This window comes from Coprinopsis cinerea (assembly GCF_000182895.1).
Source record: "Coprinopsis cinerea okayama7#130 chromosome 3 map unlocalized cont3.3, whole genome shotgun sequence".
Lineage (NCBI taxonomy): Eukaryota > Fungi > Basidiomycota > Agaricomycetes > Agaricales > Psathyrellaceae > Coprinopsis > Coprinopsis cinerea.
The window spans coordinates 3,305,957-3,331,088 of NW_003307542.1; the positions used below are offsets into that span (position 1 = coordinate 3,305,957).

A 25,132-nucleotide genomic window follows, 5' to 3' on the forward strand; every position below is an offset into this window, starting at 1 on the left:
TTGGCTACCTATCTCCCAGTTCCTCTGAGAAGGTTGAAGTTGACGAGCGACAGCCCTTGAGCAATCTGGCTGGGCGCGTTTATCATAAAAAGTGCCGAGGAAGGATGCACCCCAGAGTTGGGCTTGCCTCAATGCCACGCATCGTGCACTTCGTAACGACAGAAAAGGATGTGGAGCATCGAACTGAGAACTACTATAGGAGCTCCATCGAAAACGAGGCATCGATTCCACACCTCCGTCACTAATTCAATTGCTTCATCTCATACGCCATATCCTACTAGATACCGTGACATCGATTCGCAAAACAGTATGGACTGCATATTTACTTGTTGGAGCGCACCAATGTACGAAAGAAGAATATTAGTGGTCATCCAGTCGCAGCATAGAGCGGTACATTTGGGAATTAGGAAAGCACAGTAGAAGACTGTAGGGAAACATCGGGCGGCATTCCGACTGACTTGTCCAGGTAAATCAAGCGATGCCACTTGTAATTCCTCTTCAAAATCGTTCTCGACGCCTCGTTCAACTCGAGCATCCTGCAAAAGGTATCAAACCACTCGTCCCTCCTCTCACGCCACTCCTGCATGTCCCTCTTGTCGTCAACAGTATGAGCGAAGCAAACAAGATAGTCGCAATGCGTCACCTGAATCATCGAGAAATTCACTCCAGATCCCCTGCAATTGGTTAACCATCAGTTACTTACCAGCGGCCCAGTATTAGACGACTCACCTTTTCTCTTTCCAGGCCCGGTCATTGACAAGACCCAGAAGGTCGGGAGGGGGGACCTTGAAGGTCTGATACACGCATTCTGAAGAAATGAAGAACCCAGCGGCATAGTGGGGTGGGTAAATGGCTAATCCACGGGGACGACGCCTCGGAGGGTCACTGTCGATTTCGACGCTCTCTGGGTATGCTGCATCGCACCTGTCGAGTTGGTTCGTCAATCAAGTTGCTAATTCAAAATGCAGTTGGAGTTATTCACTCCTCGCGAAACTCTTTGTACAGGGCGAGATCCATCGTGGTTGGGAGACGAAGGCTGACGCGACGTGACGCGACGGTGCTTTAAATTTTGCACACGACCCACGTGGTCGCCAGAGCCCGAGTCGGAACTCGCAACTTGCTCTCCTGAGGCAAGCCTAAAGTCGCGACTTGAGCCAGTTGGATTTGCGAGACTCGCTCGCAGAGATGAGGAATTTGTTTCGATAATCTAGACCGAGAATGCTGACAAGGATAACGAGGAGAAAAGCACGTCCTCTCGTCAAAAACGAGGCGACAACGTCTCAGTCATACATTTGATTTTGTTTTACCGTAGCACTGTCATACCACATAGTCCTAAAAATACCACGCAAAAGGCGTATGGAGGGTATATCTACTTCCTTCCCTTCCTGAAGATTCCGCTCTTGGCTCGAGCTTGACCATCCTTGTGCTTTTTGGCGTTTTTAGCCCGTTTCGCAGCCTGCTCTTGTGCCATGCGCTGTTTGTGAGCCTCCGTCTTCCTCGAAGGGTAATTAATCCTCGTCTCTTTACCGCTCTTCAACGAATGCTGGAGCTTATTGTGAACCTACACGCAACACCACACAAATCAGAACTCTCCATCTACCCCTCATACCAGACCGGAAGAACAGGGAAGAACTAACCTTCGACGACGTGGGCTGCTTGTTATTGGGGAACCCAGCAATCGTAACTTGGGCGGCGGTAGTCGACTCGCCCTGGGCTCTCGGACCAGCCTTCTGAACCGCAACCTTATGCTCTCCATTCGCGTTCGTCGATTGCTGTCGGTCGAGGTGCCAGTTGCCCTTGGTCAGGACTGTCCGCTGCGAGCTTCCGGGAGCGGCGGCGGTGTTCAGCTGGCCACCCTTGTGGGCGTCCTTGATGAATTTGGACGCATCCTTCTTCTGGTTGTTCATTGCCATGAAGGGGCCCTGGGAAACAAGGTTTAGCTACAGAAACGGGCTCCTATTGGTCGGTGGGATACGCACGGCTCGCTCGTAGAGGTAGTCGTCGATGAAGTCTGCCAATCGAGCCTCGAGGTAGTCGGCAATTTCGAGCTCTCGTGCGGCAAGGGCGCTGACCAGTCGCGATTGTAATTTGTCTGTGAGCAAGTGGACGATACGACCAAAGTCAAAGCACACTCACAGCTCGTCTTCAAAGTCGAACGACCTGCGGTAAGCGCGACCAGCAATAGCAGAGGTGGCGAGCATAAGCACTGCAGTGGGAGCAAAGGAGAACTTCATGATGACGGGTATTTGAAAGGAGTTGAAGGTACTGATTGGATCGGTGTGGATACGACCTTGCGTAACTAACAGGCCAGCTGTTCGATGTGGAACAAATCTTCCAACCCTATCCTCATTATATACTGCTGTCGGAGTGAATTAGCGACCCTGCTCGGGCTACAAGGTGCCGTCATGCAAGTCCTTAACGTTTACCATGAATCTTAGTGTCACCGCCCATAAACACCATGGCACCCGACAATTGGGCCACAAGACTTCAAGATACACTCGTACTCCGGTTCCAAAAACGTTGGCATGGAGTGGATGCAGGAGTGTACGTGAGCTCTGCTGCAGGACTACCTCCACCGTGGGATTCATGAGGGTACATTGCCGGCTTATCAACGGGCGTCTATCTGATTCGGGCTGGGCGGCCTGGACCAAGTGTCAACAGCCAACGAACTAATATATCTCCATCTGCCATGTTCCCCATGCACGATCGCACACATCACCAAACTCTGTTCCCATTGTCAGAACTCCCAACGCTACTGATGTAGACTCGATTTTGGGCCCGTCGATAACCTCCTCAAGACGCCCGCGCAGTACCCTATCCATCTCAACTGGAAAACTGACAAGGGAACATCCAAGTATACAATATTGCGGAGAAGGACTTGTGATGCAGTTCGAATGGGCTGTGTATTAGGAGATTGCGACAGTCGTCATCATTGTACCCCATTCTGAAAATGGCGACGGATTTCAGGGAGTAGGGGAGCCCTGTCTAGATCTGAAATAAATCGAATATTTTTTAAGGATGGTGAGTTTAATAATCGTCTAGATCTGCTTGAAATCATTCCGTATTTCGACTCGGTGTATTAGATTTTCAGAGTAACTTGACACAGAACCTTCCTTCTGGATGCTTATTATAGTAAAAACCAGATAAAAGCAGCGCAAAAAGGTCGAGTAGGGGCTCGCCCTCAGTCAAATATACCCCGAAAGCGGTCGGTTACCTGCATCCTCAGCGCGCCCTTCGAAGCGAAGGCAGCTTGGACATCGAACATACAAATGCACAAGCTCATTGAGAAGGAGGCGTCGACACCTCAGCTCCTTTCGACCTTATAAAGAGTCTAAACATCCGGCCAATGGCCCCGTCCATAAACCCCAAAATCAGGGTTATCAGCAATAAGATCCTCCCTCCAATGCAACGCCCGAACCCGCCTGACCACCAAATCCTCCAACCACACGTTGGCGATCGGACCCTCCGACTCCGAGTCGTGCTTGTTGTACTCGTGCTCGTGCTCCCGCATTCGAAGAAGACGACTCTCCTTCATTCATAAAAGACTCTCCTTGACACGCGGGCCCCAAACAATCTCATAAACAGGCGCAATAACAAAGTTGGACGCAAAGGTCTGGAGGGTAGGACAGTGCACGGCGAACGGCAGGACGCTCATGTCCGCATCGTCGAACCAGAGTTCTTCGTGGGGGACGTACCAAGGCCATTGTTCCTCCTCCTCACTGAGTCACTCTCCCCCTCCCCCTCCAGACTCTCCCGTAGCCGTTCCTGTTCATCCAGTCCAGGCCGCTCCCAAGGCTTAACCCCCCGCTCAAAAAACTCCAACGCAAACGGCGTAGCATCTCCATCCACCAATTTGTAGTTCCACGCAAAGTGTTTGAGGGCTTTCAGTCCCCCCAAGGCGGGCGCGTAGGCCCCCGAGGGGTGCGGCCAGACCACTGCGACCTCCCCTGAGGCCGTGCGGTTCTGCATTGTGCCCGTGTTGTTTGTCCGCGCGACGAGTTTGAGGGCGACGAGGTTTGGGCAGGCTAGTGATATTTCGCGGATGAGGGAGTGGATGGAGGAGTGCAGGTGCAGCCCCTCGAGGGTGAGGAATTTCAGTGAGGGGGTTGCGTGGAGGGAGGCGATGAGGAGGCCTGTATATTGCGGTGGGATTTGGGATGTATGGGAGATCTTGAAGTGTGTGAGGCCTTTGAATGAATCGCGTTCTGCTTGGGTTTCAGACTGACTGGGGTCCCCATTGCCGTTAGGCGCGGTAGGCCGAGAAGATAACCACTCTGCCAGCCGCGGGATGCCATCAGGATGGAGTTGGTGGACAGAAAGCCATTCCAGCACCTCGATGCAGCGGAACTTGGAGTATACATGGTGCGGAGGGAACACGAGGTCGTCCAAGGTCGAGAGGAGGGACACAGAAAGGTTGCGCACGTCCGGGCAGATGCGGAGGATGTACCACGGCGTCGCTGAGGCTATCGAGTTCGCCTCGGGTCTCGAGAATTGTAAATGGAGGTTGGCGATCTTGCACTCGGGGAGGGAGTCCTGGAGGAGTGTGCGCAACGCCCCTATGGGGATGGTGCACCCGCTCAGAGAGAGCGTGTGGCGGAGAGGAACGGTGCGCCCAGTCGAGCGTGGGTGATGCTGAGGCAAGGGGCGATGACAATTTTAGTGGAGTGGGATTGGAAAAGAAAGTGGGATGGCGAGCAAAAGAGTGGGATTGGGACAAAAGAGTGGGATCACGCCATCATCCCACTCTTTTGCTCGCGCCTCCTCTCGCTCGATAGCCCCGCCGCCCGAAGGGCGGCTGTTAGAGTTCGGGTTAGTCGCTGCGCGTAGCGCAGCCGTTAGGGTAGGGGTTTGGGTTAGAGTGTGGTTTAGGGTTGGGCTTTAGTGTTGGGGTTAGTGGTTAGAGGTTGGGGAGGGGGATATATTGTATTTGGCGCCTCTGGCGCGTCTTCATTTCGTCTTCATACACTGAGTTTGAAGGGAGCCGCAGCTGATATCAATCCCACTCTTTTGCGGCAACATCCCACTCTTTTGTGTAATCCTACTAATATTGCTAATCCCACTCCACTACGATAGTATATACTCTGAGGCAAGTCAAGTTGGGTAGAACGCTCGGAGTCAGGAGGTCGCAGCATTGGCGGAAGAGTGGGTGGAAGATCGTAGTCTCGACCTGCGGGGCGACTTGGTTTGTTCCCTCTAAATAGAGATAACGCTAGTAGCTGTTGGTCGTCGCATCGGTCGAATATCTCTTCGTGAACGTCCTGTTGCAGGTCGGGGAGCTTCAACCTTTGGAACTTGGGTTCCCGATTCTGGAGCCATAGTTTATGTACTTTCACTGCGAAGATACGTGTTAGCGCTACACATCCTGTCCGCCTTATGGCGAGTGATACTGTAGCACTTACACGAGTCCGATGCGTCAATAGACCAATTATCCGGATCGATATCCCAACGAAGGAGCCATTCTTCGAAAAGGTCTTTGCCCTCGGGTTTGATTTTCCATGATGTTTCTGGGTACTCCATCTGCACGGAGAATATAGATAGCTTGCGTATATTGACGGTTGTTTCAATCATAGGCGTGACCTGATGGAAGTGTGACATGTATTCTTCGAATCCCTGGATGTATTCGTTCCATCTCTAATGGCAATAGTCGCGGTAAGTTAAAGGGTGTTCGGAAGGAGAGAGAGTCAACGAACCTGTTCGTGGCGTCACGTCAAGTCAAGGTTTCCCTGTCAATATTTTCCTTTCATCAGTACAGTACTCTCGGTAGTGTGACGAATAATAAACTGAAAGAAACCGACCTCGATAAACCCTTTGTAAATCTCCAAAAATCTCCGTCTCCTCCACATAACAACGCGGGTCCGCAGAGTCCGCCATTCGTCTTCTTCGTCATAATAATACCTCCTATCTTCTTCCTTGCAGTAGTAAAGCTGTACTGACCCTTCTACGAGTTCAGTCTCTTCCCTTTCATGCAAGAGCATGTAGACTTTGGAGTGCGGTGGATAAAGGATCTCGATGCCCTTTCTGGTCGGCCATTGGGCTGGCGTTGTCAGAGGGCGTTCAGGGAGGTTGGCTATTGAGCTCTCTTCCATGTTGAGGTGGTGGTTGCTCGCACAGGTTTAGAGAACTCCTTTTAGAGAAGAGACGGACGTGGATCCGGTGGCATGAAAGGACATGTCCCTGCCGCCAAGGATATGAGGTGATTGCCGGCGTAGCTCTCCTCATCCAAGGACATGTAAAGTGGTCCTGGATTGACTGTTCTATGAGTGTCTTTCAGGTTATGCGTTGTTGGACGATGAACGAGGGCGCGTCGTTGCACGCGTCGGAAAAATAGGGGGATAATTACTCGCCCACGTGGCGCGGGATCACCCCGATGAAGCAAGTCGTTCCCTCACTCCCGCTTCTGTGCGCCTTGCAGTTCGCGCTTCTTCCTCGACCACGTTCTCCGTTCTCACACTTTTTCCTCTTCATCGTCTTCTCACCGCTCACAGGACGTTGGAGGTGGACATGAACTGCTGCTGAGCGCCAAAACAAACGGCGTCGGAACAAGAAAAAGCGAAGGAAGAAAGATGGCCGAATCGTCGAGCTTCATGCAGCGATTTGTGCAGCGCACTTTCTTCCCGTTTGGAGGGTCTGGTTCTGCACCTCCTGCCAACGATGCGGCCTCGAAAACGGGTTCTGAGCAGACTTCGACGTCGTCTGTGAAGGGTTCTGCGAGCTCGACGAGCAGCGGAGCGTCGATCAAGGCCCATGGACGTCGACATTCTATGGATCCCAAGCCTGTTTCTCGAGGTGAGTTTGGCACTCTTGAATGATCTTTGAATACGATGGCTCATTGTCTTGCAGAACCACTAGCCTCTGCAGGAGCAACACAGCTACGTCGAGTCTCCAGCGTTTCTTCGCTCCGTTCGGCCGCCTCCTCGTCGAAACGCAAGGTCAAGAATTCAGTTCAAAGCGTCGGTGGATTTTGGAAGAAAGTGACGGCTGTTACCACCTCCAGCATCTCTTTCCTCGGTGGAAGCACTGTACCAACAGAACCAGAAGCTTCGAAGCCCACGCAGGATGGAAACAACGCAGAACCAGCCAAACCCCAGCCACAACTGCTCTATTACATGGGCTCTCGCTCGACCTCTTCGTTGGCATCCGAACTTAGCTCATCAGCTTCAGCCGTCTTGTCGAAACCTCCTCAAGCCCAGGGACAGAAAGGTGGAGGGCACGCCAAGTTGCTCAGTATGGTTGCAGAGGGCGACGAGGACGATACCCCTGTCGGTTCTTCGTCCTATAGCACAAACTATACTGGATCCTCCTCCGTTTCAGGCGATGCCACAGATACCTCCATCACCACTCCAACATCAGCTACTACTCCAGCCACGCCCAACGCTCCTCTGCCTAAACCCATGACCGCTGCGGATCTGGGATTCACCTCGCCTCCAGGCAGGACCATCCCACTCGCTTCTCGATATACGAATCCCTTCGCTCACAACTCGACGCCTTCGGGCGCACCACCGCCTACACCCGTCGTGCACACCATTGCACCACCCAACTCCCCCGAACTCAACACCGTCCCTCTGCCCAGCATCCACGTCGTCGCAGCCTCGTCTGACGGTCAGCCCTCCGTACCTCCAACCAACCACAATCAAGAACCAGCGGAGAAGGAGGAAGAAGAGGAGGACCTCTCCGACCCCACCGTCCTCGCACGCAAGATCCAAGAACTAATCGACAGCCTTCCCCCGCCACCAGTCTGGGAGCACCCCATCGACCCAGATCCCAACATCGACGTTGGCCCACCCACACCTGCGCCTGGTACACCACGCCGACGCTTCCCCGGCTCCCCACGCGCAGGGTACCCGTACCCAGGTTCCCCCCATCGTCGTTTCCCCGGTTCGCCAAGGTCGCGGTACCCGGGGAGTCCTCGAGGGGGAGGAGGAAGTTGGTACCCCGGCTCGCCGCGTCCGAATCCTATTACGCGTATGCCGGCGCCGCCGCCCCCGCGCACGCCCAAGAGGGATAAGCAGACAGGCAAACCGCTCCCCCCGCCTGACGCCGTACCTGAGGCGATCAAGCATGCGAAGGGGGTGGATAAAGTCCTTGAATGGTTGTGGCGGGCGCCTGCTATGAACGGCGGGAGTGAAAGTGGGAGGGGGAAGGGGGTTGGTGGCAAGCCTGGAGGTGGTGGGAGGGAGAGGAAGAAGAGGAGCGTATGGAATATTTTAGAGTCGTATGATACGACTGGGCATATTCCTCCTACACCGTACACTCCTGGACGGACGATCCCGCTTCCGCCTGAGGACGAAGGATCAGGCGCACCGGGTGGGACTATACCTCTTCCTCCAGTGGAAGACGAGGGGGAGGGAGAGGGCGAGGTGGAGGACGAAGATCACGAACACGAGCACGAAGAGTGGTACGAAGACCCGAACGACAAGGAGGGTATCTTCACGGATGGAAGCAGTATCATGCTGTACTCTCCCATTCTCCCTGGACAGCGCGACCTAGTGGAGATGGGAGACCTCGTTAGCGTTTGGGTGGAGGAGGATCTGGATGGTGACGTGGAGGAACCAGCTCAGCAGCAGCACCAACAGCAACTTCAACCACAGCAGCAGCCTGAGGTGAAAGCTTGGAGCTGGATGCCGCGTCCAGCTGCTGGGATGTGGCAATGGTTCGGCGCGTCCTCTAGCGCGACCACGTCGACAGCAGCCTCTACCACCTCCCTCCAAGTCCCCACCTCCCCCCTCCCCACCCACAACAACGCCTACAACTACGCCTACGCCGCCAAAGCCACGTATCGGACGTACACTTCACCGGATGGACGGACGCGCCATGTGAGGATTTTGGAACAGAAAGCGTGGGCGCCGAGTAATGAGAAGATGAGCGTGCAGGTGTTTTGGTGGGGGTATCGATTGTGAGTTTTTTTTTTTTATTCGAGTTTTTTTAGTTTTCTTGAGTTTTCTTTCGTGGATTTGTGGCTTTTCGTTTTCTTGCGTTTCTCTATTTTGTTTTAAAGGGTTCTCTTGAGTTTCTCGATTCGCGTTTCTCTTTCAAGTTTCTCTTTCTCTATTCCCTCTTCCCCTCTCTCTTTCGAGCCTCCTGGACGAGCAGCTGGAACTGACGATGACATATTGGAACTTTGGACACACAGGTATCTCCCACCCCCCGTCCTCCTCATCCTCTCCGACAAGACGGTCGAAGCGACGAAACGAGCGGCGATGATTACGACTGCTCTGACGTGGTTCTTCAACAATATCCCCGTTGCTAGTTTGCCGATTGCTGTTCAGCCTACTGTTTTGTTGTTGCAGGTGCGTATATCGTTGGTCGCTTTTCCTCGCGAGAAAAGAGAAGTCGATTGTTGACTGATGGTGGTTTTTGTGTGATAGCGGTTGGCCCCGTATTTGGGATACATTGGGACGTTTATTAGCTGGAGCTGGCAGCAGATTAAGAGTTATGATGTTGGTGAGTACCTTTATCCTCCTCCTCATCCATACCTATATCCATATTGATTTTTAACTGCTGGATCTTCGATTAGGCAACGGCGTGATCATGACTGCAACTTGGCTCCTCCCCATCGCCCTCATCCCGGGAACGTGGTGGGACCATTCATTCCCCAAGAGTCCGGCGGCGCAGGCTCCTATACCACTTCCACCGACGGACGAGACGCCTTCCCAACCTCAGCCAAACCAGCCTAGGAGGGAGGTGCCAGCGCCTGGAACTGGAGACGACGATAGCGATGGAGAGACTGAAGCACCGACGGAGAGTACGCCTTCGTCTCCTGGTGGTGGGCCGATAGGGCAGCCTACCGTACCCTCTGCACCGAGCACAGGGCCATCTCCACCTAGTATAGTCCCCGAATCCTCTACGCCTTCGGAAGCGGGGGAGTCGGTGTCTGTGCATAGCGCTTCGTCCGGCGCAGCTAAACCCGCGCCGAGGACGAGGAAGACCTCCCTCTCTGCGACGTTTGCTGCGTTTATTGGGAGGAAGGGGTTGGTTAAGAGTAATTCGACCTCTAGTACGACTACGTCGGCGTCTTCGAGCGGTGGGGGTGGTGGCACGACGCCTACTTCCACGACGTCGACTGCGCCGACGAGTGCGGTGCCTTCGCCTACTGCGCCTATGAGTCCTGCTCAAGTTCGAGCGGCGGCAGCTGGTGCTTCTCCGGCTCATGTTCCCCAATATCCTACCCCGCCTGCGTCGACGGGAACCCCGGCCTCACCGACAATTACCTCCTCAACGATTACCTCACCAACGATGTCGATGTACGCCACGCCTATGAGCTCTCCCGTTCCTACACCTCACGCACCCTTGCAGTCCTTCCCCGTCGCTCTGACTGGGGGAACCCCCAACTCAATTGTTGCGGACTCGAAGGTCACATCGTCTTCATACTCTGTTTCCTCGCCGCAACTGAAATCGAATCATCGCCACAGTCACAGCTATAGTCATCGTAGTGCGGCTTCTGGGGGAGGTGATGGTTTGGGTCAGCATAGCAGTAGAAGCGGATCGAGGAGTGGTTCAGGGCATCATCATAGCAGGAGCGGTTCAGCCTCGGCTCTTCAGGTTCCTGCGCCAGTTCCTCCCCCTCAGCCTGGCGTTTGTCCGGATAGTACCTTGGGCCAGGAGTTGGTGAGGAGTTGGAGGGTGGGGACTGTGCCGTTGCCTGAGGGTGGGGATACGGTTAGAACTTGAGGTGGTTTAGAGTTGGGGTTAGAGGCTTGAGGGTTGGATCAGTGCGTTGTCTGAATCTACATTGGCTTTTGTATCAGCTTTTATCTTTCGCATGTTTGTTTGCATCTTTTTTTTTTTTTTTTTTTGTGACGACCGCTCGTTCTAAATGGACTGGGCTTTTTACGACCTTTTACGACCCATTTCAAGGCTTGTCATTTTATCAGAACTAGTGTTGTACGATTAAGTTATCTGTAACCCATTTGAACCTTGTACATTTTTGCGTTATAACAAATCTTCTTCGAACCCGGTGGCAGTCCTTTCCTGTTTTCCTTCCTTCATTTCCACAGTGTCGATGGTTGCCCTAGACCAACGAAGCCTCACTACTCCTCGGGAACGCCTGGTCCTCCTGTCCAATCACCATCCCATCTCCAGTGACAAGCTCGACATCATCCACGCTCCCATCGTCCAATTTTCGCAAGATGCGTGCAGTGACGTATCGCGCGGGTGGGTCGGCGTAGATATCTGCGACCATGGTCAGGCGAGGGCAGGCTTCGGCTGCCAGACGGGCTTTGGATTTGAATTCTTCTTTTTGGTCCGAGTCGAGGTCGGAGAGGTGGGTGTGTTGGTCGCGGTAGCAGAATCGCTGGAGGTTTTTGAGTTGTGCGAGGTCGGGGATGAGTTTGTCCTGTTGAAATGGCGGTTAGCATGGATCATGGATGTAATCGCTATATCAGAGAGAGAGAAAAAGATAGAACTCACGTAGTTGGACACATCCAAACCCGACGCCTGCAACCCCAACTCTACAAGATTCGGCGCCGCACGGACGATAGAATGCATATACCCATTCAGCACGCTCTTCTTAAACTTCTGCCCCTTCTTCTCGGGCGCTTCTTTGAACTCGCCCTCGGCCGTTTCGTACCAGTGTGAACCCTCGAGGTGGGATATTTTGCCGTAGGGTTCGCCGTCTTGGATGATGTTGAGGCTTTGGAGGATGGGGAGGCTAGGGGTGGTACCGGTGCTGTTGGGGGGTTGGAGGGCGGAGGGTTGGAGGACGGAACGGAGGAGGTAGGGCACTTGGGCGTTGATGCTGTCGAGGATTGTGAGGCTGATTAGTTGTGGGAGGAGAGGTGAGAGGTTTCGGACGTCGCGGAATGGAGCCTAGGTGGGATCAAGGTCAGTGATGCATTCGCTAATAGAGAGTAGAGTTGTTGATAGGTCTGGGGATACTTACGACGAGGTGTCTCAGGTTGGGCAGGAAGTTCACCACATCATGAACGCCTTCTGCGAACCGCGGTGTTTCGTCGCCATAACTCAGGTTGATGTACTCCAGAGTGGGGTGCCGCTCCCAGAATGCCATGGCTTTGGCTGTGTCCTCGAGGACGTACGCGCTGAGCGTCAGAGACTCGAGATGGGGGAACGTAAAGTCCAGGATGTTCTCCATCTTCATCCACTCGTCTGTGTCAGAGTTGGGAGCTAGGTTGAGCGTGCGCAGGCGGGGTGCCAAATTGGACACGGTTTGAAGGAGTTTTTGGTTCCCGGTTTCGGTGAGTGTGCTTTGGGAGAAGCGTAAAGTGAGGTTACGGATGTTCTGTAAGATGTGGTGTTCAACTACTGCTAAAATCCCAGACGTCGAGTTTTGTATTGAAAGCCTACCTCGATTTCAAATAGACCAGACTCTTCCAACCATCGATTATCGTCGCTATCACCGATATTGGTGAGAGTCAGGGTGTGCAACCGCGGACAATTCTTCTTCAGTCCCTCCCAGAACGGCGCTTTAGGCTCTCCAAACCCGTAGAAAGCTTCACCATCCTCGTCCGTCCACCACGAGAACCCCTCAAAATGAAACTCGAGGGTATGAATGAAGGGTAAAGCGCCCATCGTGATCAGCCTCTCCAAGCCTTTGAGGACATCAAGGCCGTTAGGGTCCTCACGGACTCCTTTGGAGAGTGCAGAGCGGATGTGGATGCCCCTCACCAAATGGCCTTTTGAAGGCTCCTCGAGGATCTGGTGGATGACGGAGAGGGCATCGGATTCGTTTTTGAGGATGAGGTGCGAGTAGAGGAGGGGGAGGGTGATTTGGGAGATGTGCCGGTTGGTTTGGGCGAGGGAGAGGAGGGTTGGGGGTGTGGCGTAGAGAGGGAGGTGGCCTGCCACCACGGGGAAGATTTCCGGTGGGAAGTCTACTAGTAGACGGGATTGGGAAGACATGGAGGTAGTACTACTGTAGTAGGTTACGCGTTGCGCAGTTTTCAAGTTGTTCGGAGACTCGAATGTAAGGTTCTTGGACCGGGGTGATGATTGAATGAAGGAGCTTTTGTTCAGCTGAGAATCCATCTCGATAGGGTTTTCGAATAGAACCATCTATGTAATCCAAATCGAAATCGAGCGCCCAAATGGAAGAAGAAGATGCAGTGATCATGACACTGACACACTGATATGTGATGCGATTCGACTGGGCTGTGTGTCGAAGGACTTAGATTGCGACCGTCATCACGGCAGCTTCCCGCATCAGCAGTTGCAGTTCCGACAATGTCGTGACAATGGAGAGCCAAAGATGGGTTACGTATCTAAAAATAGACATGGGGACGATGAACTGTAAGATAGCCGAGTGGTCAATGTTGAGACTCGCTTAAGGTCGTCCAGCATCCGGCTTGGCCAATTTAGATGGTATACTAGTAGGGGCCTGTCGAAGGCTCATGCAAATGTAACTGTAGAATTCGTGGACACGGGGTCGTCCTTTGCAATTTGAAATCTGGAATCTTCACTGCATTGAATAGAGCGTTACGGATGGTATTACAACGGCATTCGCACACCGCCTTGCGGTCCACATGCTTTGTGTCAAGACTGGCGTCAGGATGTATGTATTTTAACGTGTCTCCACTGGTTTCGGCCTCGTGGCCCTTAGTACATATCGGCCGCGGATGGCTGCCATGGAGCTGTGACACTATGGGCGGTGATCCAACAGAGATTTTGAAAATACTTACTTACAGGAGACGGCAACTTGAAGCCGCCGAGATAAGGCTCCCTCCCTGCCAGACAACAGATATAAAAGGAGTGCAGTCTTCCTGTATTCGTTCCCCATCGAACAGCAGGTCTGTTACATCGAGCACACCCATTCAAACGCAGGTCGTACCTATCTATCCACGCTCCCAAACCTACCCTCAACGTCTTCAACTACTTTCACACTTTCTCACCGTCATAATGAAGTTCACTCTTGCCCCCGCTGCCGTGTTCTTCCTTGCCACCTCTGCTGTCGCTGGTCGTGCCTATCGCAGGTCGTTCGACTTTGACGATGAGCTGTGAGTGGTATACGTTGGTCGCATCGTCCACTTGCTGACAGACGAACTTGAATCCTCAGCGCCCTTGCCGCCCGTGAAGTCGAGATCGCCGACTACCTTGAGGCTCGATTGGCAGACTTCATTGATGACATCTACGAGCGAACCGTGCGTACCGTATATTCTCCTTCCAACCACATTCAAATTGACTGAGCTGTCTATCTCTCAGGGCCCCTTCATGTCAATGAACGCCGCCCAAAAAAAGGACGCCTCAAAGTTCATCAAAGACGCTCACAAAGGCGGCAAGCTCTCCATCGCCGCCGCTCCGGGAAGCTCGCAAAAGACAGTCCTGACCAAGGGTAACTGGCATCTGGATAGACAGCAATCGTCCAACGCGAACAGGGAGTATAAGGTTGCTGTGCAGAAGGCTGGGCAGAGAGGAAAGGGCGAGTCGACGACGGCTGCACAGGTTAAGATGGCTGGGTTCCCTAATAACAAGCAGCCTAATTCGTCAAAGGTCAGTTCTCCAGTGTTTATAAATTCGGGTCGCGAAGAGGAGGTTCTGATACGTGCGGTATAGGTACACAACAAGCTCCAGCACTCGTTGAAGAAGGGCAAAGAGACGCAGATTAACTACCCTTCGAGGAAGCAGGCGGCGCACCAGGAACGCATGGCCAAACAACAGGCTGCGAAGAAGGCCAAGGCTGCTAAGAACCACGCTACTGGTACCGCTCGCGCCAAGAGCGGAATCTTCAGGAAGGGAAAGAAGTAAATGTAGATACAACTACAAGTACATACTACTACGACGCTTCAGGACCTCGTGTATTTGGGGATTTTGTGGAATGACTATAGCGTCAGTCAGACAGTGCTTAGTGTGTGACCCTGAGGTATCAGCACCTCGTTTCTCGAGGGGTGGCGTGTTCGTTGACTTCATAAGTATGTACCTCTCTCGGCAGTCGCATTGTAATTGCTACTCGACCTAAGCTTTCCCCCTTGCGTAAATGACAAACGCCGTGGGGGCCGAGTGGTTGTGTTGTTACAGGATAATTTACAAACGAGGAGGTAAGACGTGGGCTCATGTGTCGACCTGCCAATGCCACCGAGAGGTAGAGCTCACTGACAGGTTGGAGCTGAATTGGCTGACTTCATCGACTCGGACTAATTGTATGAGCTGGCCCCGACTCGAGTACTGGCCATCACGTGGACCGTGTCCCAAACGCGTCTCTGGGTGACACGACGACCCACTTGTGACTTCACTCCCAACTACATACGATGGATCTCGCCCTGTACAAAGAATTTCGCGAGGAGTGAGTACGCTGTCTGCCTCCACGTGCAAGAACAGCCCGGCTGACGAATAGATGCGCGGCAGATGCGACGCAGCATACCCAGAGACTGTTGAACTTGACTGTGACCCCCCCAGGCGTCGTCCCCGCGGGCTAGCCATCTACCCACCCCACTATGGCGCCGGGTTCTTTATCTCTGGAGAATGCCTGGCACACGTCTTCGAAATCCCGCCTCCCAACCTTCAGGGTTATGTTAATTATTGGGCCCCGAAAGACAAAAAGTAAGCTTGTTCAAGTTGTTCAGGAGTTACAGTGTGGGGGGCGTCTTTTACTCGAGTATAAACATACTAACAATGGCAGGGGCGTGTTTTTCTCGATGATTGAAGTGACGTATTACGACTTCCTCGTCTGCTTTGCTCATACCGTCGACGACAAGCGCGACATGGACGAGTGGCATAACAAGAGGGACGAGTGGTTTGATACCTTTTGCACAGTACTCAAGTTGAACGAGACGGCGAGAAGGATCTGTAAGGAGAACTACAAGTGGTATCGGTTGATTGACTTGGACAAGGAAAGCAGACTGCCGCCCAATGTTTCCTTACAGTCTGAGACTGCGAAATCTTGATTTCCTAGTGGCATCATCATTAATGTTGATGCACCTGGCGGAAAGTACCCGATCCATTCTGGCTCGGAATCGATATGCAGTTCGGACCGAGGAGAGTACGGATGCCTCTGAATAGATAGAAAGTGAGGTATGATTTGACAAGATAGGCTCGTTCTCTCGAGAGCCGTGACGAAGCGTGAAGCCAAGTAAACCTAATCAGGTTTCCTTGGTGTTGCCTGGGGCCAGCTTGCTGGCCGGAACGCCCAGATGACCACCGAGCCGGGGCAACCGTGGCTGGATGGCCAAGCGTAGGCGCTGGTGGTAGGCGGGAGCGGTGGGACGCGAAGACGAGAGAGGAACGAGTGGAGAGGATGAGGACCTCTCGAGAACGACGAGAAGATGAGAGATGGTATCTCTCATCGGCACGAGGAAGACGAGGCTGTTTGGTCTGACCTTTCAGGCCAAACAGGGTGCGCCGCCTCCGGATCACTCAACCTCATCTTGTCCACGGATGTTGTGCAAGCACAACATCCACCCAAATGTTTAAAGCTACGAGCTACAGAAAGTCGAATAGAGAGAAAACTGGGGAAGAAAGCTCCGTAGAGTAAAAGTGACTTCAGGCGACCCTTTAACTACCCAAAATCGACGCAGCAAATGTGTCCAACAGACAAAATAAGAGAGACGTACATCTGATGCCGGCTTTTGGGCGCTAACGGATATTGTTGGTAGGTCGAGCTCGTTTCCTCGATGAGGACGAGCTCGTCCACCACAGTGTCTCTGTCGTGGAAGGATATTGACGGTGTTTCCGTCCCTGGCGAGGAGGCTGTAGTGGTCGTCCCAGGAGCCGTTACCTTGGCTAGGCTTCCTACACCGAAGGCAGTGACTGAGGTTGCGAGAATACAGCCCATTTCGGCGTCAGTAGGATTCCGCGCCCGGGAGCTCGCAAACTGAGACAGTCTCCTGACCAAAGGAAACTGGCATTTGGACCGACAGCGATCATCCAACGTTCAACGCCAACCGGGAGTGTACAAAGTCGCTGTGCAAAAGGCTGGGCAGAGAGGGAAGGGCGCGCGAGTCTACGACTGCGGCTGCGCAGGGTAAATAACTGAATCCGTCTAAAGAGGACGTTGCACAGGCTGGCATACTATGCAACCCTCGAGAATCCGCACCACCATTTGCATCTTAGATATGCCTTCCAATGCGCACGTACGCAGCGTCATTGAGGTGCGTAAGACCATCTGGCAAGACATTCACCGCAACCAGCAGCCTTCCGCCAGTCGACGACTCAGACTGACACTGATCTCCCTGTTGATGGTTAACCCGGAACCCAATGCGGAACAACGCCCTTTGTTAGGAAATCGCACGTACATGAGATGCGTGCTCCGATGATAGACTAGTCCAGCCTCTGAAGACGAATCAATAAATAACCATAATCTTTTGTAATTTCCGGGGCAGGATACATACGACCTTCGCCCAGCCAACCAGATGATACCAATGACCCAACCAACATACAACACCAAACCCGCAGCCAACGATACGACACCAATTCCCAACCAACGATACATCACCAATCTCCCATCCAACCATCCACTAGTACCAATCCTACCTTACAGCATAATAAAGCCCCTCAACCGCCACATTCCCCTGCCATTTCCCCAACTTCCTGACCGCTCGAAGGGCCGCTGGGGCGGGCAGAACCAAAACCAAACACGGCAGCACAAACACGAGAACGAAGAGCAAGAGACCGAGTGTGATCGCTGGTTTGATGACGATGAAGTAGAAGAGGGCTTGGTAGGATGTTGGATCTGTGAACTGTATGACGTAGAACCCGAGAGAAAGAAGAGTTGTTAGTACTAGGTCTAGACTAGAGGTAGATCGAGACGAATCGATATCGCCCGGGCAAGGCATGGAACATGGAACACGGAACATACCATTGAATAAGCATTCTTGTAGAACGACCGTTCCTTGACGAGGCCAGTGCGCAAGTAGGGCATACGCCCAGACTCGATTTCCTGCGCTGTGAGTTCGCGGTAGCGCGTGAAGATGGGGCGGGGAGGGTATGGTGTGGGGTATGACAGCGGGCTGTGGAATTGAGTTTGGAGTTCCAGTTCGGCGCGGGCAAAGGCTCGTGCGCCTAATAGGTTGAGGAAACATAGCAAGGCTCCTAGAGGGAGAGCGACGAGGGTTGTTGTGCCCGTCTACCAAAAGAACACAAAAGAACGGGAGATAAGCAATGAGATCTTGGAAGGTGATGGAAGAGGGGACGCACCAAGGTAAAAACGAACAGATACACCCAGGCAGCCAGAGCAAAGGGGAAATTGATGACCAAAAGGTGGACGAGTGCTCTCCAATAGAGAGGACGGCCCATAGGCCTAAAGTACCTCTCCCAACTCGCCAACGAGAAACAGCTAAACTCGTGCCTCATCGAATGCAACGATCCTCTATCCCCATGCTCATCCGCCATAGTATCAATCCCCTCCTCGGGCAAAAAGATCCCTCCCTCCTCGTCCTCCGGGTCCACCTGGAACAACGACAACACCGTCTGCGCCAGCGACGGCGCAGCACTCAGCGTGCTCATCTGCGACACCGAGCGTGCTCTCTGTCTGTCGTGGTGGTGGTGGTGGTGGTGATGCATGTTGGACGTACGCAGTAACGGCGAAGGCGTCAAAAACATTCTTGCGCGGTCTCGTTCGTCGCCTTCGATGTCGTCGTCGGTATTAGGCCCCGAGGATGCACTCATCGACAGATTCTGTCTTAGGCCGCCTTCATAGTCCGAGTATGAATCTGTGGAGGATAGTCGCTGGATAGTCTGCAAGCGAGGGCTGCTCCCTGGGCGTCGTGTGCCTCGATGTTGGCGGCGGGGACGGGTAGGATCAGGGTAAGGCGGTGGAGGGTCGGTCATCACGTTGTCGCATATTTCGTCGGCTCTGGGTGGTGGTGTCTCGGGTGTTTGAAGTGGAGGATCCATGAACCGTTTTGGAGCGAGGTATCCCGTGTGTGATAAGGAAATAAGAGTGATAGTGTGTCTCCCCCTCGAGAGGAGAGCTCTGACGCCAAGAAGCGTCGCTATAGCACCGCCACCTTTGCATGACGACTTCTAACCCTAACCTAACTCACCACCAGAGTCGAAATAAGCGCCTGCAGGCGATGCCAGAGTCGTGATGGAGAACTGGCGACCAACGGGCACCATGGTGAGAGTGTTACCTACTTGGAGTGCAGAATTCGTCAAGCCTTTTATGTTATCTGCGACTGCGGGATTGATCGCAGCAGGGTTCATCTCATTCGCAGATTCTCTTCTTGCGGCGTTTCCAACCATCGAGGGTACTCACATTCTCGGAGAACATCCTACGATAGGAGTCCTCGAGTTCTACAACTGTGTCAATCATGTCAAAGTTGCATTCCCCGTGCAGGCTGCAAACAATATTTCTTGTAAGTGGGCTCTATCTCGGGGTAGTAGTCTATCCCGGTATTGGTAGTTGAGGATGAGTCGGCGGGTTGACCATGACCGGTGGTCCCAGGTTAGCCTGGGTTCTAGCCTACAGGAGGTGAGGTCGTAGAAGATGATCATATACAAATACAAATAACCTCCAAGTAGATGGTCGTGGGAGGAGTGTGGACTATGATACCAGTAGCTCCGTTGCCGCAGTGAGGACGATACACTCGAAGGTTTAAATTTAATCAACAGCGGGAACTTGAAGTTGAAGTACGGGAGAGTTTCAGATTCGGTGGAGCCACTCGGGCGGCTTTGATGCTAGCGCTAGAGCGTGTTCCGATCGCCTAAACCAGCCACTTCACCACCGTCGTGGGCTTTCTGCCCATCCAACTACTAGTATAATGCACAACCACACCTCTAACAACTCGTCTTCTCTCCAACTCCTAACCGCCCAATCGGCCATTGCAACCGATGATTCAAAGACCACCTAATTAACCATGTACACCTGACCTGACGAATCGGATCCAGAAATGCTGCATTCAAGTTGCTGCACATGTAACACAGCGTAATAGGGATTCAATCCTCCGAATTGACTTCTCAACTATACGGCTCCGCTCCGCCCAACAACCCAACAAACCCAACTACAACAAAGACATTTACTTACCCTTATCAAGTTACTGTTCATGACTCGTCCTGATTCCCGAATCCCGATTCCCCCAACCCGCCCCGACTACGACTATGAATCATCGCCAGTCCACCGTCTTGACGCTTCTAGATATCACCAGTCCATAATCGTTGTGTATGACCAAATCCGTCCGAGCCGTCTTCTATCACAAGTCCATCGTCAGAAGTCTTCGTTTGTCAAATCTCGGGTCTGATTCACAAGTCCTTGCAGACCGGAGCTAAGAACTCTACGAAACCACGACCTACGAAACCTAGTACGAACCAAGAAAGAAAACCAGCAGAGCGATCACTTGACTTGAATAACACGGCCACTCAGACAACCGGACACCATCCACAAACAACCCTTCAAGTTCCTCTGAATCGAAGAGCTTTCCGGGCGCTTCGCCCATCCATGTCAAAAGCGAAGCTTGTGTCAATGAAGCATTCGCCGACAAATCCGATGATTACTTGATACTTACTTCACTCTCACCCCCTGAGAGCTATGTCATTGGCCTATTGCTATAGACATTACATAGGTCAATGATGATGTTCGGCGTTACGAGTACAAGGATGGGAAGCACGAACTCTTCGAGGTATATGTAACCGCCACCCCGGCGGCGAGGCAGTGAAAACGAACATGGTCATCGCACAAGGACCTATCGGAAGAGAATCAGATAGGGATACTAGGATCCTCTGGGGGAGTATACTATAGTGCATTGTCATCGTACATACATCCTCTACTAGTAAGTAGCTACCCGCGGTTGACTCATGGAGCAGGCTGGCTGCGAGCGCTCCCGCAGCCAGGGGCCGCCACACGCGACTAAAAGGGAGCAAGCAATTGACACCGTACCGAACCCGCCACCGGCGGCAACAGCACACAACCCTCGGCAAAACACGAATATTGCCATACTGAGACTCAGAACACACGCGTGACGCGCCCGCAGCGTACCGCTTCCAACACACCACCGTGACTGCGAGCCTCCCTTCACCAATCCAAGTATCACTACGCATCAAAAGAACCGAATCGGAAGACCCCAAAGTCCTAGTCATCCATACTCACCCAGAAGACCCGCTCTACGTACCGTCATACCGACCAACCGACCTGTGAACCTGTGACCACTCCCGTCTTCAATAACACACATACTCACAGTTTCCCCTTCCAACAAATAAAGTTATCCCCGCAAAGTGCACTAATACCAGGGCTTACACGCCCCCATCTCCGGTCCATTACCTATTTAAGCACCTGTCATTCTCCCTCTAGCGCGAACTTCCGACTTCGAATTCACCCACACCCACACAACGCACCGGCACCACGCCCCAGTGTTCGTGGCATCCCTCTAACCTCAACCTCCCTTCTTCCATTTCCTTTTTCCTTCTCCCATCAGCCAAAGGGAATACAAAGTGGTGTGCACTGTGCACTGGGTTCCTTGTCGTCGTCATTCCGAGTGGCGACAGTCGATTACACCATTGAGCTTGTCCACCGTTGAACGACAGCCGCAGCGAGTTGTGATACCCATCATCTGACCCAACTCCTTGTCCACGTCACCCCAAGTAGTCTTATATCAACAACCAGGAGCGCCCCTTATCTTCAACGAGCTTCCATTCCCCGCAAGCCTGTCCCAGCTTCTTCCTCAACACTCGTCAAAAACCAAGCGAGAACACAAAGAAACCTTGTCCACCGCCATCCACCCACCCCCAATTCACATTCACAGCACAACAGGGGGCGGTGACCCGTGCCTAACCTCAGCCACACACCCCCAACCCCGCATTATTCAAACCCGAAGCACACCGCCATTTAGCGCTCGCTCACAACACTGCGCAACAACCACAGCAACGGCTTACGTGGTTGCCTGATTCATTAACAGCACACAAAAACCCCCCAAACCGACTCATTTACTCTTGCCTTCCTCTTCCATTCCAATCCATCCCCGCACCCGCAAACCCAGCGCTTCGTACGTCTGGCCCCCTGTCCTACTACTGCTGTACGCCACCACGCTTCTAACGCTCTGACCTTGACTAGGATAGGCTCTCTCGCTTCTCCTCATTAAACGACAAATCACACCACAGCAATAAGAAGACGAGAGAAGAGGAATGGACGCAGTCAAGTCGCTCGTTCAACCGCTCATGGGAGGGTCGTCCGTCGTCGACGGCATGAAGCTTGTCGTGCTCGGTGGGACAGTAGAGACAGCTCGCAGAATATCGAGTAGCGCCTGGTACGTCCTCTTGCTCCCCCCACCGCTCTCGCAACCAACCCCAAACTGACTCCCCTATCCAGGTCGCATTTCGTCAACTGTAAGTGTTGCCACCTCCTATCGTTCCGACTCTGCATGAGTCATTTCGGAATTGGGACCTGCGCCCGCGGTAGCGAGTGGCCACAGCGCTTATCTCGCCCCGTAAGGTGACATTATCGGACCCTGGTGCCCGGGCGCCCAGCCCAGCCGTTCCCACTCTCATCTCCCTCCCACTCCAACCCATGATCCATGACACTGGTAACTGACAACCAACCCTAGCATTCTTCCTGACGGCACACTTCTGCGAAGAAGAACACCCCTACGACTGGCTCATGCTCTGGCTCTCCAGGAGGCCCGAGTGGCAACGCTCCCGCGAATTCGAAACGACCATCCGCTCCGGGTCCACATCCACCAGCTCCACCTTTGGCAGCCCCGCCGACCAAGAATGGGACGAAGCAGAACGCGAATGGGAGGCATACAACGCCCACTTTGAACGGGGCTACTCCCATCACGGGCAAGACGGCGAAGACGACACAGACCCCATCGAGAAACCCAAAACCCGCATCGTCTTCCAGCCCACCTACGACACCACCCACACCATCTTCTTCCGCGGGCACTGGCTCCGCGTCCGCCGCTCCCGAAAACACGACACCAACTCGGAGATGATCAGTATAAGCGTCATCGCACGATCGAACAATATCCTCAAACAGTTGGTCCTCCAGGCGAAGAAGGAGTACGAGGCCGAGTGCGTGCACAGGATCCAGATCTACTTTGCGGATGCGCACGGGTCGTGGAGGTGGACGGATTCGAGGGCGAAGCGCCCTTTGAGCTCTATCGTGCTCAACCCGGGTGTGAAGGAGATGTTGGTCGACGACGCGAAGGATTTCTTGCGATCAGAGAAGTGGTATGCGGACCGGGGTATCCCTTTCCGCCGGGGATATCTCTTGTACGGCGTCCCAGGCTCGGGCAAGAGCTCCCTCATCCACGCCCTCGCCGGATACCTCCAACTGGACATTTACGTCGTCTCCCTGAGCGCTTCGTGGATATCGGACTCGACGTTGACGAGTTTGATGGGCCGCGTCCCGGCTCGATGTGTCGTTCTGCTGGAAGACCTCGACGCCGCCTTCACCCGTAGCGTATCGCGAGACGACGAGGAAGAGATCCTAGGGTCGAGCAACAACAACAACAATAACGGCAACAACGGTGGCAACAACAACAACGCCGAAGGACCGCAAGAGCAGCAATCCGGATTCTCCTCGTTCTACGGCTCAGGCCGCCGTAGAGGAGGTAGGAGCGGTCGGTCAGGAGAGTACCTCTCGGACGTCAACACCCTCTCCCTCAGCGGACTGCTCAACGCCCTGGACGGCGTCGCAGCCTCCGAAGGCCGCCTCCTCTTCGCCACCACCAACCACCTCGACAAGCTCGACGAAGCCCTCCGCCGTCCCGGGCGCATGGACGTCTGGATAGAGTTCAAGAATGCGAGCAAGTGGCAGGCGGAAGCGTTGTTCCGCAACTTCTTCCCTGCGTGTGATGAAGATGAGGTGGAGGATGTGGATTCGGATGGGGCGTTGAGCGCTGGAGAGCTTGAGGCGCGTCGTCGGGATGCAAGGGAGGCGCAGAAGAGGCGCGAGCGCGAGGTGGATGAGGCGTTAAAGAATATCAAGGTTGAGAGCCGGATGTTCACTCCCAACCCCCCAGTACCGACGACGGGCGTCCCTTCGAGCCCGTCGACATCGAGCGTGTGGAGTATCGCCTCGAGCGCTTCGAACCTTCTCTCCTCCGCCTCTTCATTATCGCTGCCATTCGGCTCTTCGTCGGGATCATCGACGCCTTCGGTCTCCCCCGCGTCGTCTACATCGGCATCTAGGAAGACATCCTCCGCATCGTCATCGATAGCCTCCGCCGCCGCCGCCGTTTCGTCGTCGAGACCGCACGTCAAGAAGTTTGGAGAAGGCAATACAGCGTACATCGCACCCCCGCCTACGGACGATATCGCCTCCCGCCGTCATTCTGCTGCTCCGCTCGATAAGAAGACGCTGGCTGTGCTGGCGAAGAAGTTTGCGGATGGGGTGCCTGAGGAGGAGTTTAGCGTTGCTGGGTTGCAAGGATGTGAGTATATGCGCTCTAATGCTTTTTGTTCACGTTCATGTTCGGTTGGGTGCGGGTGATTGGTCTATTTCTTGTGGTCGTGCTCGGCGCTGTGCTCGACGTTCATGGGGGTCCCATCGTCGTTTGACATGTCGACGGTCGATGCATGTGGGCGATGATGTGGTTGGAAGGGAAAAGACGTGTCGAGTCCATGCTTTCTTGACCTCGAAGAAATGTCTTCATCTGATTTTTGACGTCGCCGGATCGGCTTCGGATCTATTCCTGATAGGATCACATCTTATCTTATCTCTCCCTTGGCGTTACCTCTTTGAACTGTCGCTAACCAACCTTATTCCCTCCCCAACAGACCTCCTAAAGCACAAATCCAACCCTCACCTCGCAGCCTCCAACATCGAGTCATGGGTCGCCTCCGAACGCGCTCTCCGCGTCAAACTTGCGCAAGAAAAAGCAGCACGCGAAGAACGCGAGAAGCAGCTCCGCGAGAAGCGTCGTCAAGAACTGCTCCTCAAGAGGGAAGAGAAGAAGAAGCAGGAGGAGAAGGAGGCTGAGATGGAGAAGATTAAGGCCAAGTTGGCCGAGAAGGAGAAAGAGGAGGAGTTGGAGAAGATGAGGCAGAAGTTGAGGGAGAAAGAGGAGGAGGCGAGGAAGAAGGAGAGGGAGGAGAGGGAGGGGAAGAGTGGTGATAGTGCTGAGGAGAAGAAGGAAGAGGAGAAGGTGGAAGAGAAGAAGGAAGAGCATAAGACTGAGGAAGAGAAGAAGTCCGATTCGGATGACGATGAGGATAAGGAGAACTGGTCAGATGCTTTGCCTTGAGTTCCTCGTGTGGCGCTTTACATGTTCTCCTCCAGATGATGTCGCCTCTCGTCTCTTACAGTGCTTTTCTCTCT

The 25,132-nt window shown here is 53.5% G+C and overlaps 11 protein-coding genes across 11 annotated transcripts; 4 read left to right on the forward strand and 7 right to left on the reverse strand.

Annotated features, from left to right (window-relative positions):
* Positions 1-403: 403 nt before the first annotated feature.
* CC1G_02383 (hypothetical protein) lies at positions 404-1,017 on the reverse strand (the record flags this gene model as incomplete). The annotated part of the gene is made up of 3 exons (XM_001830880.1): positions 404-674; positions 730-924; positions 983-1,017. The coding sequence occupies 3 exons, from the start codon at positions 1,015-1,017 to the stop codon at positions 404-406; spliced, it is 501 nt and encodes a 166-aa protein (XP_001830932.1).
* Positions 1,018-1,369: 352 nt separating this feature from the next.
* Positions 1,370-2,234, reverse strand: CC1G_02384 (hypothetical protein; the record flags this gene model as incomplete). The annotated part of the gene is made up of 4 exons (XM_001830881.1): positions 1,370-1,561; positions 1,638-1,922; positions 1,980-2,067; positions 2,137-2,234. The coding sequence occupies 4 exons, from the start codon at positions 2,232-2,234 to the stop codon at positions 1,370-1,372; spliced, it is 663 nt and encodes a 220-aa protein (XP_001830933.1).
* A 1,097-nt stretch (positions 2,235-3,331) lies between these two features.
* Positions 3,332-3,535, reverse strand: CC1G_14288 (hypothetical protein; the record flags this gene model as incomplete). The annotated part of the gene is made up of 1 exon (XM_002911712.1): positions 3,332-3,535. One exon carries the CDS (start codon positions 3,533-3,535, stop codon positions 3,332-3,334), a length of 204 nt encoding a protein of 67 aa, XP_002911758.1.
* A 116-nt stretch (positions 3,536-3,651) lies between these two features.
* On the reverse strand, positions 3,652-6,086 carry CC1G_02385 (hypothetical protein; the record flags this gene model as incomplete). The annotated part of the gene is made up of 4 exons (XM_001830882.2): positions 3,652-4,556; positions 5,081-5,332; positions 5,400-5,631; positions 5,796-6,086. The coding sequence occupies 4 exons, from the start codon at positions 6,084-6,086 to the stop codon at positions 3,652-3,654; spliced, it is 1,680 nt and encodes a 559-aa protein (XP_001830934.2).
* A 477-nt stretch (positions 6,087-6,563) lies between these two features.
* CC1G_02386 (hypothetical protein) lies at positions 6,564-10,668 on the forward strand (the record flags this gene model as incomplete). Its single annotated transcript, XM_001830883.2, has 5 exons — positions 6,564-6,786; positions 6,841-8,893; positions 9,131-9,287; positions 9,366-9,441; positions 9,515-10,668. The coding sequence occupies 5 exons, from the start codon at positions 6,564-6,566 to the stop codon at positions 10,666-10,668; spliced, it is 3,663 nt and encodes a 1,220-aa protein (XP_001830935.2).
* Positions 10,669-11,008: 340 nt separating this feature from the next.
* On the reverse strand, positions 11,009-12,855 carry CC1G_02387 (hypothetical protein; the record flags this gene model as incomplete). Its single annotated transcript, XM_001830884.1, has 4 exons — positions 11,009-11,332; positions 11,407-11,805; positions 11,879-12,235; positions 12,301-12,855. 4 exons carry the CDS (start codon positions 12,853-12,855, stop codon positions 11,009-11,011), a joined length of 1,635 nt encoding a protein of 544 aa, XP_001830936.1.
* An 880-nt stretch (positions 12,856-13,735) lies between these two features.
* Positions 13,736-14,787, forward strand: CC1G_02388 (hypothetical protein). The gene is made up of 4 exons (XM_001830885.2): positions 13,736-13,946; positions 14,006-14,090; positions 14,152-14,439; positions 14,503-14,787. The coding sequence occupies exons 1-4, from the start codon at positions 13,849-13,851 to the stop codon at positions 14,692-14,694; spliced, it is 663 nt and encodes a 220-aa protein (XP_001830937.1). The 5' UTR covers positions 13,736-13,848; the 3' UTR covers positions 14,695-14,787.
* A 407-nt stretch (positions 14,788-15,194) lies between these two features.
* Positions 15,195-15,830, forward strand: CC1G_02389 (hypothetical protein; the record flags this gene model as incomplete). The annotated part of the gene is made up of 3 exons (XM_001830886.1): positions 15,195-15,229; positions 15,292-15,486; positions 15,566-15,830. 3 exons carry the CDS (start codon positions 15,195-15,197, stop codon positions 15,828-15,830), a joined length of 495 nt encoding a protein of 164 aa, XP_001830938.1.
* A 1,398-nt stretch (positions 15,831-17,228) lies between these two features.
* Positions 17,229-18,999, reverse strand: CC1G_02391 (hypothetical protein; the record flags this gene model as incomplete). The annotated part of the gene is made up of 4 exons (XM_001830888.2): positions 17,229-17,621; positions 17,741-18,007; positions 18,079-18,875; positions 18,927-18,999. 4 exons carry the CDS (start codon positions 18,997-18,999, stop codon positions 17,412-17,414), a joined length of 1,347 nt encoding a protein of 448 aa, XP_001830940.2. The 3' UTR covers positions 17,229-17,411.
* Positions 19,000-20,418: 1,419 nt separating this feature from the next.
* On the reverse strand, positions 20,419-21,345 carry CC1G_14289 (hypothetical protein; the record flags this gene model as incomplete). Its single annotated transcript, XM_002911713.1, has 5 exons — positions 20,419-20,424; positions 20,543-20,561; positions 20,855-20,888; positions 20,988-21,015; positions 21,211-21,345. The coding sequence occupies 5 exons, from the start codon at positions 21,343-21,345 to the stop codon at positions 20,419-20,421; spliced, it is 222 nt and encodes a 73-aa protein (XP_002911759.1).
* Positions 21,346-22,468: 1,123 nt separating this feature from the next.
* CC1G_02392 (mitochondrial chaperone BCS1) lies at positions 22,469-25,058 on the forward strand (the record flags this gene model as incomplete). Its single annotated transcript, XM_001830889.2, has 2 exons — positions 22,469-24,245; positions 24,592-25,058. The coding sequence occupies 2 exons, from the start codon at positions 22,469-22,471 to the stop codon at positions 25,056-25,058; spliced, it is 2,244 nt and encodes a 747-aa protein (XP_001830941.2).
* Between the last annotated feature and the right edge of the window lie 74 nt (positions 25,059-25,132).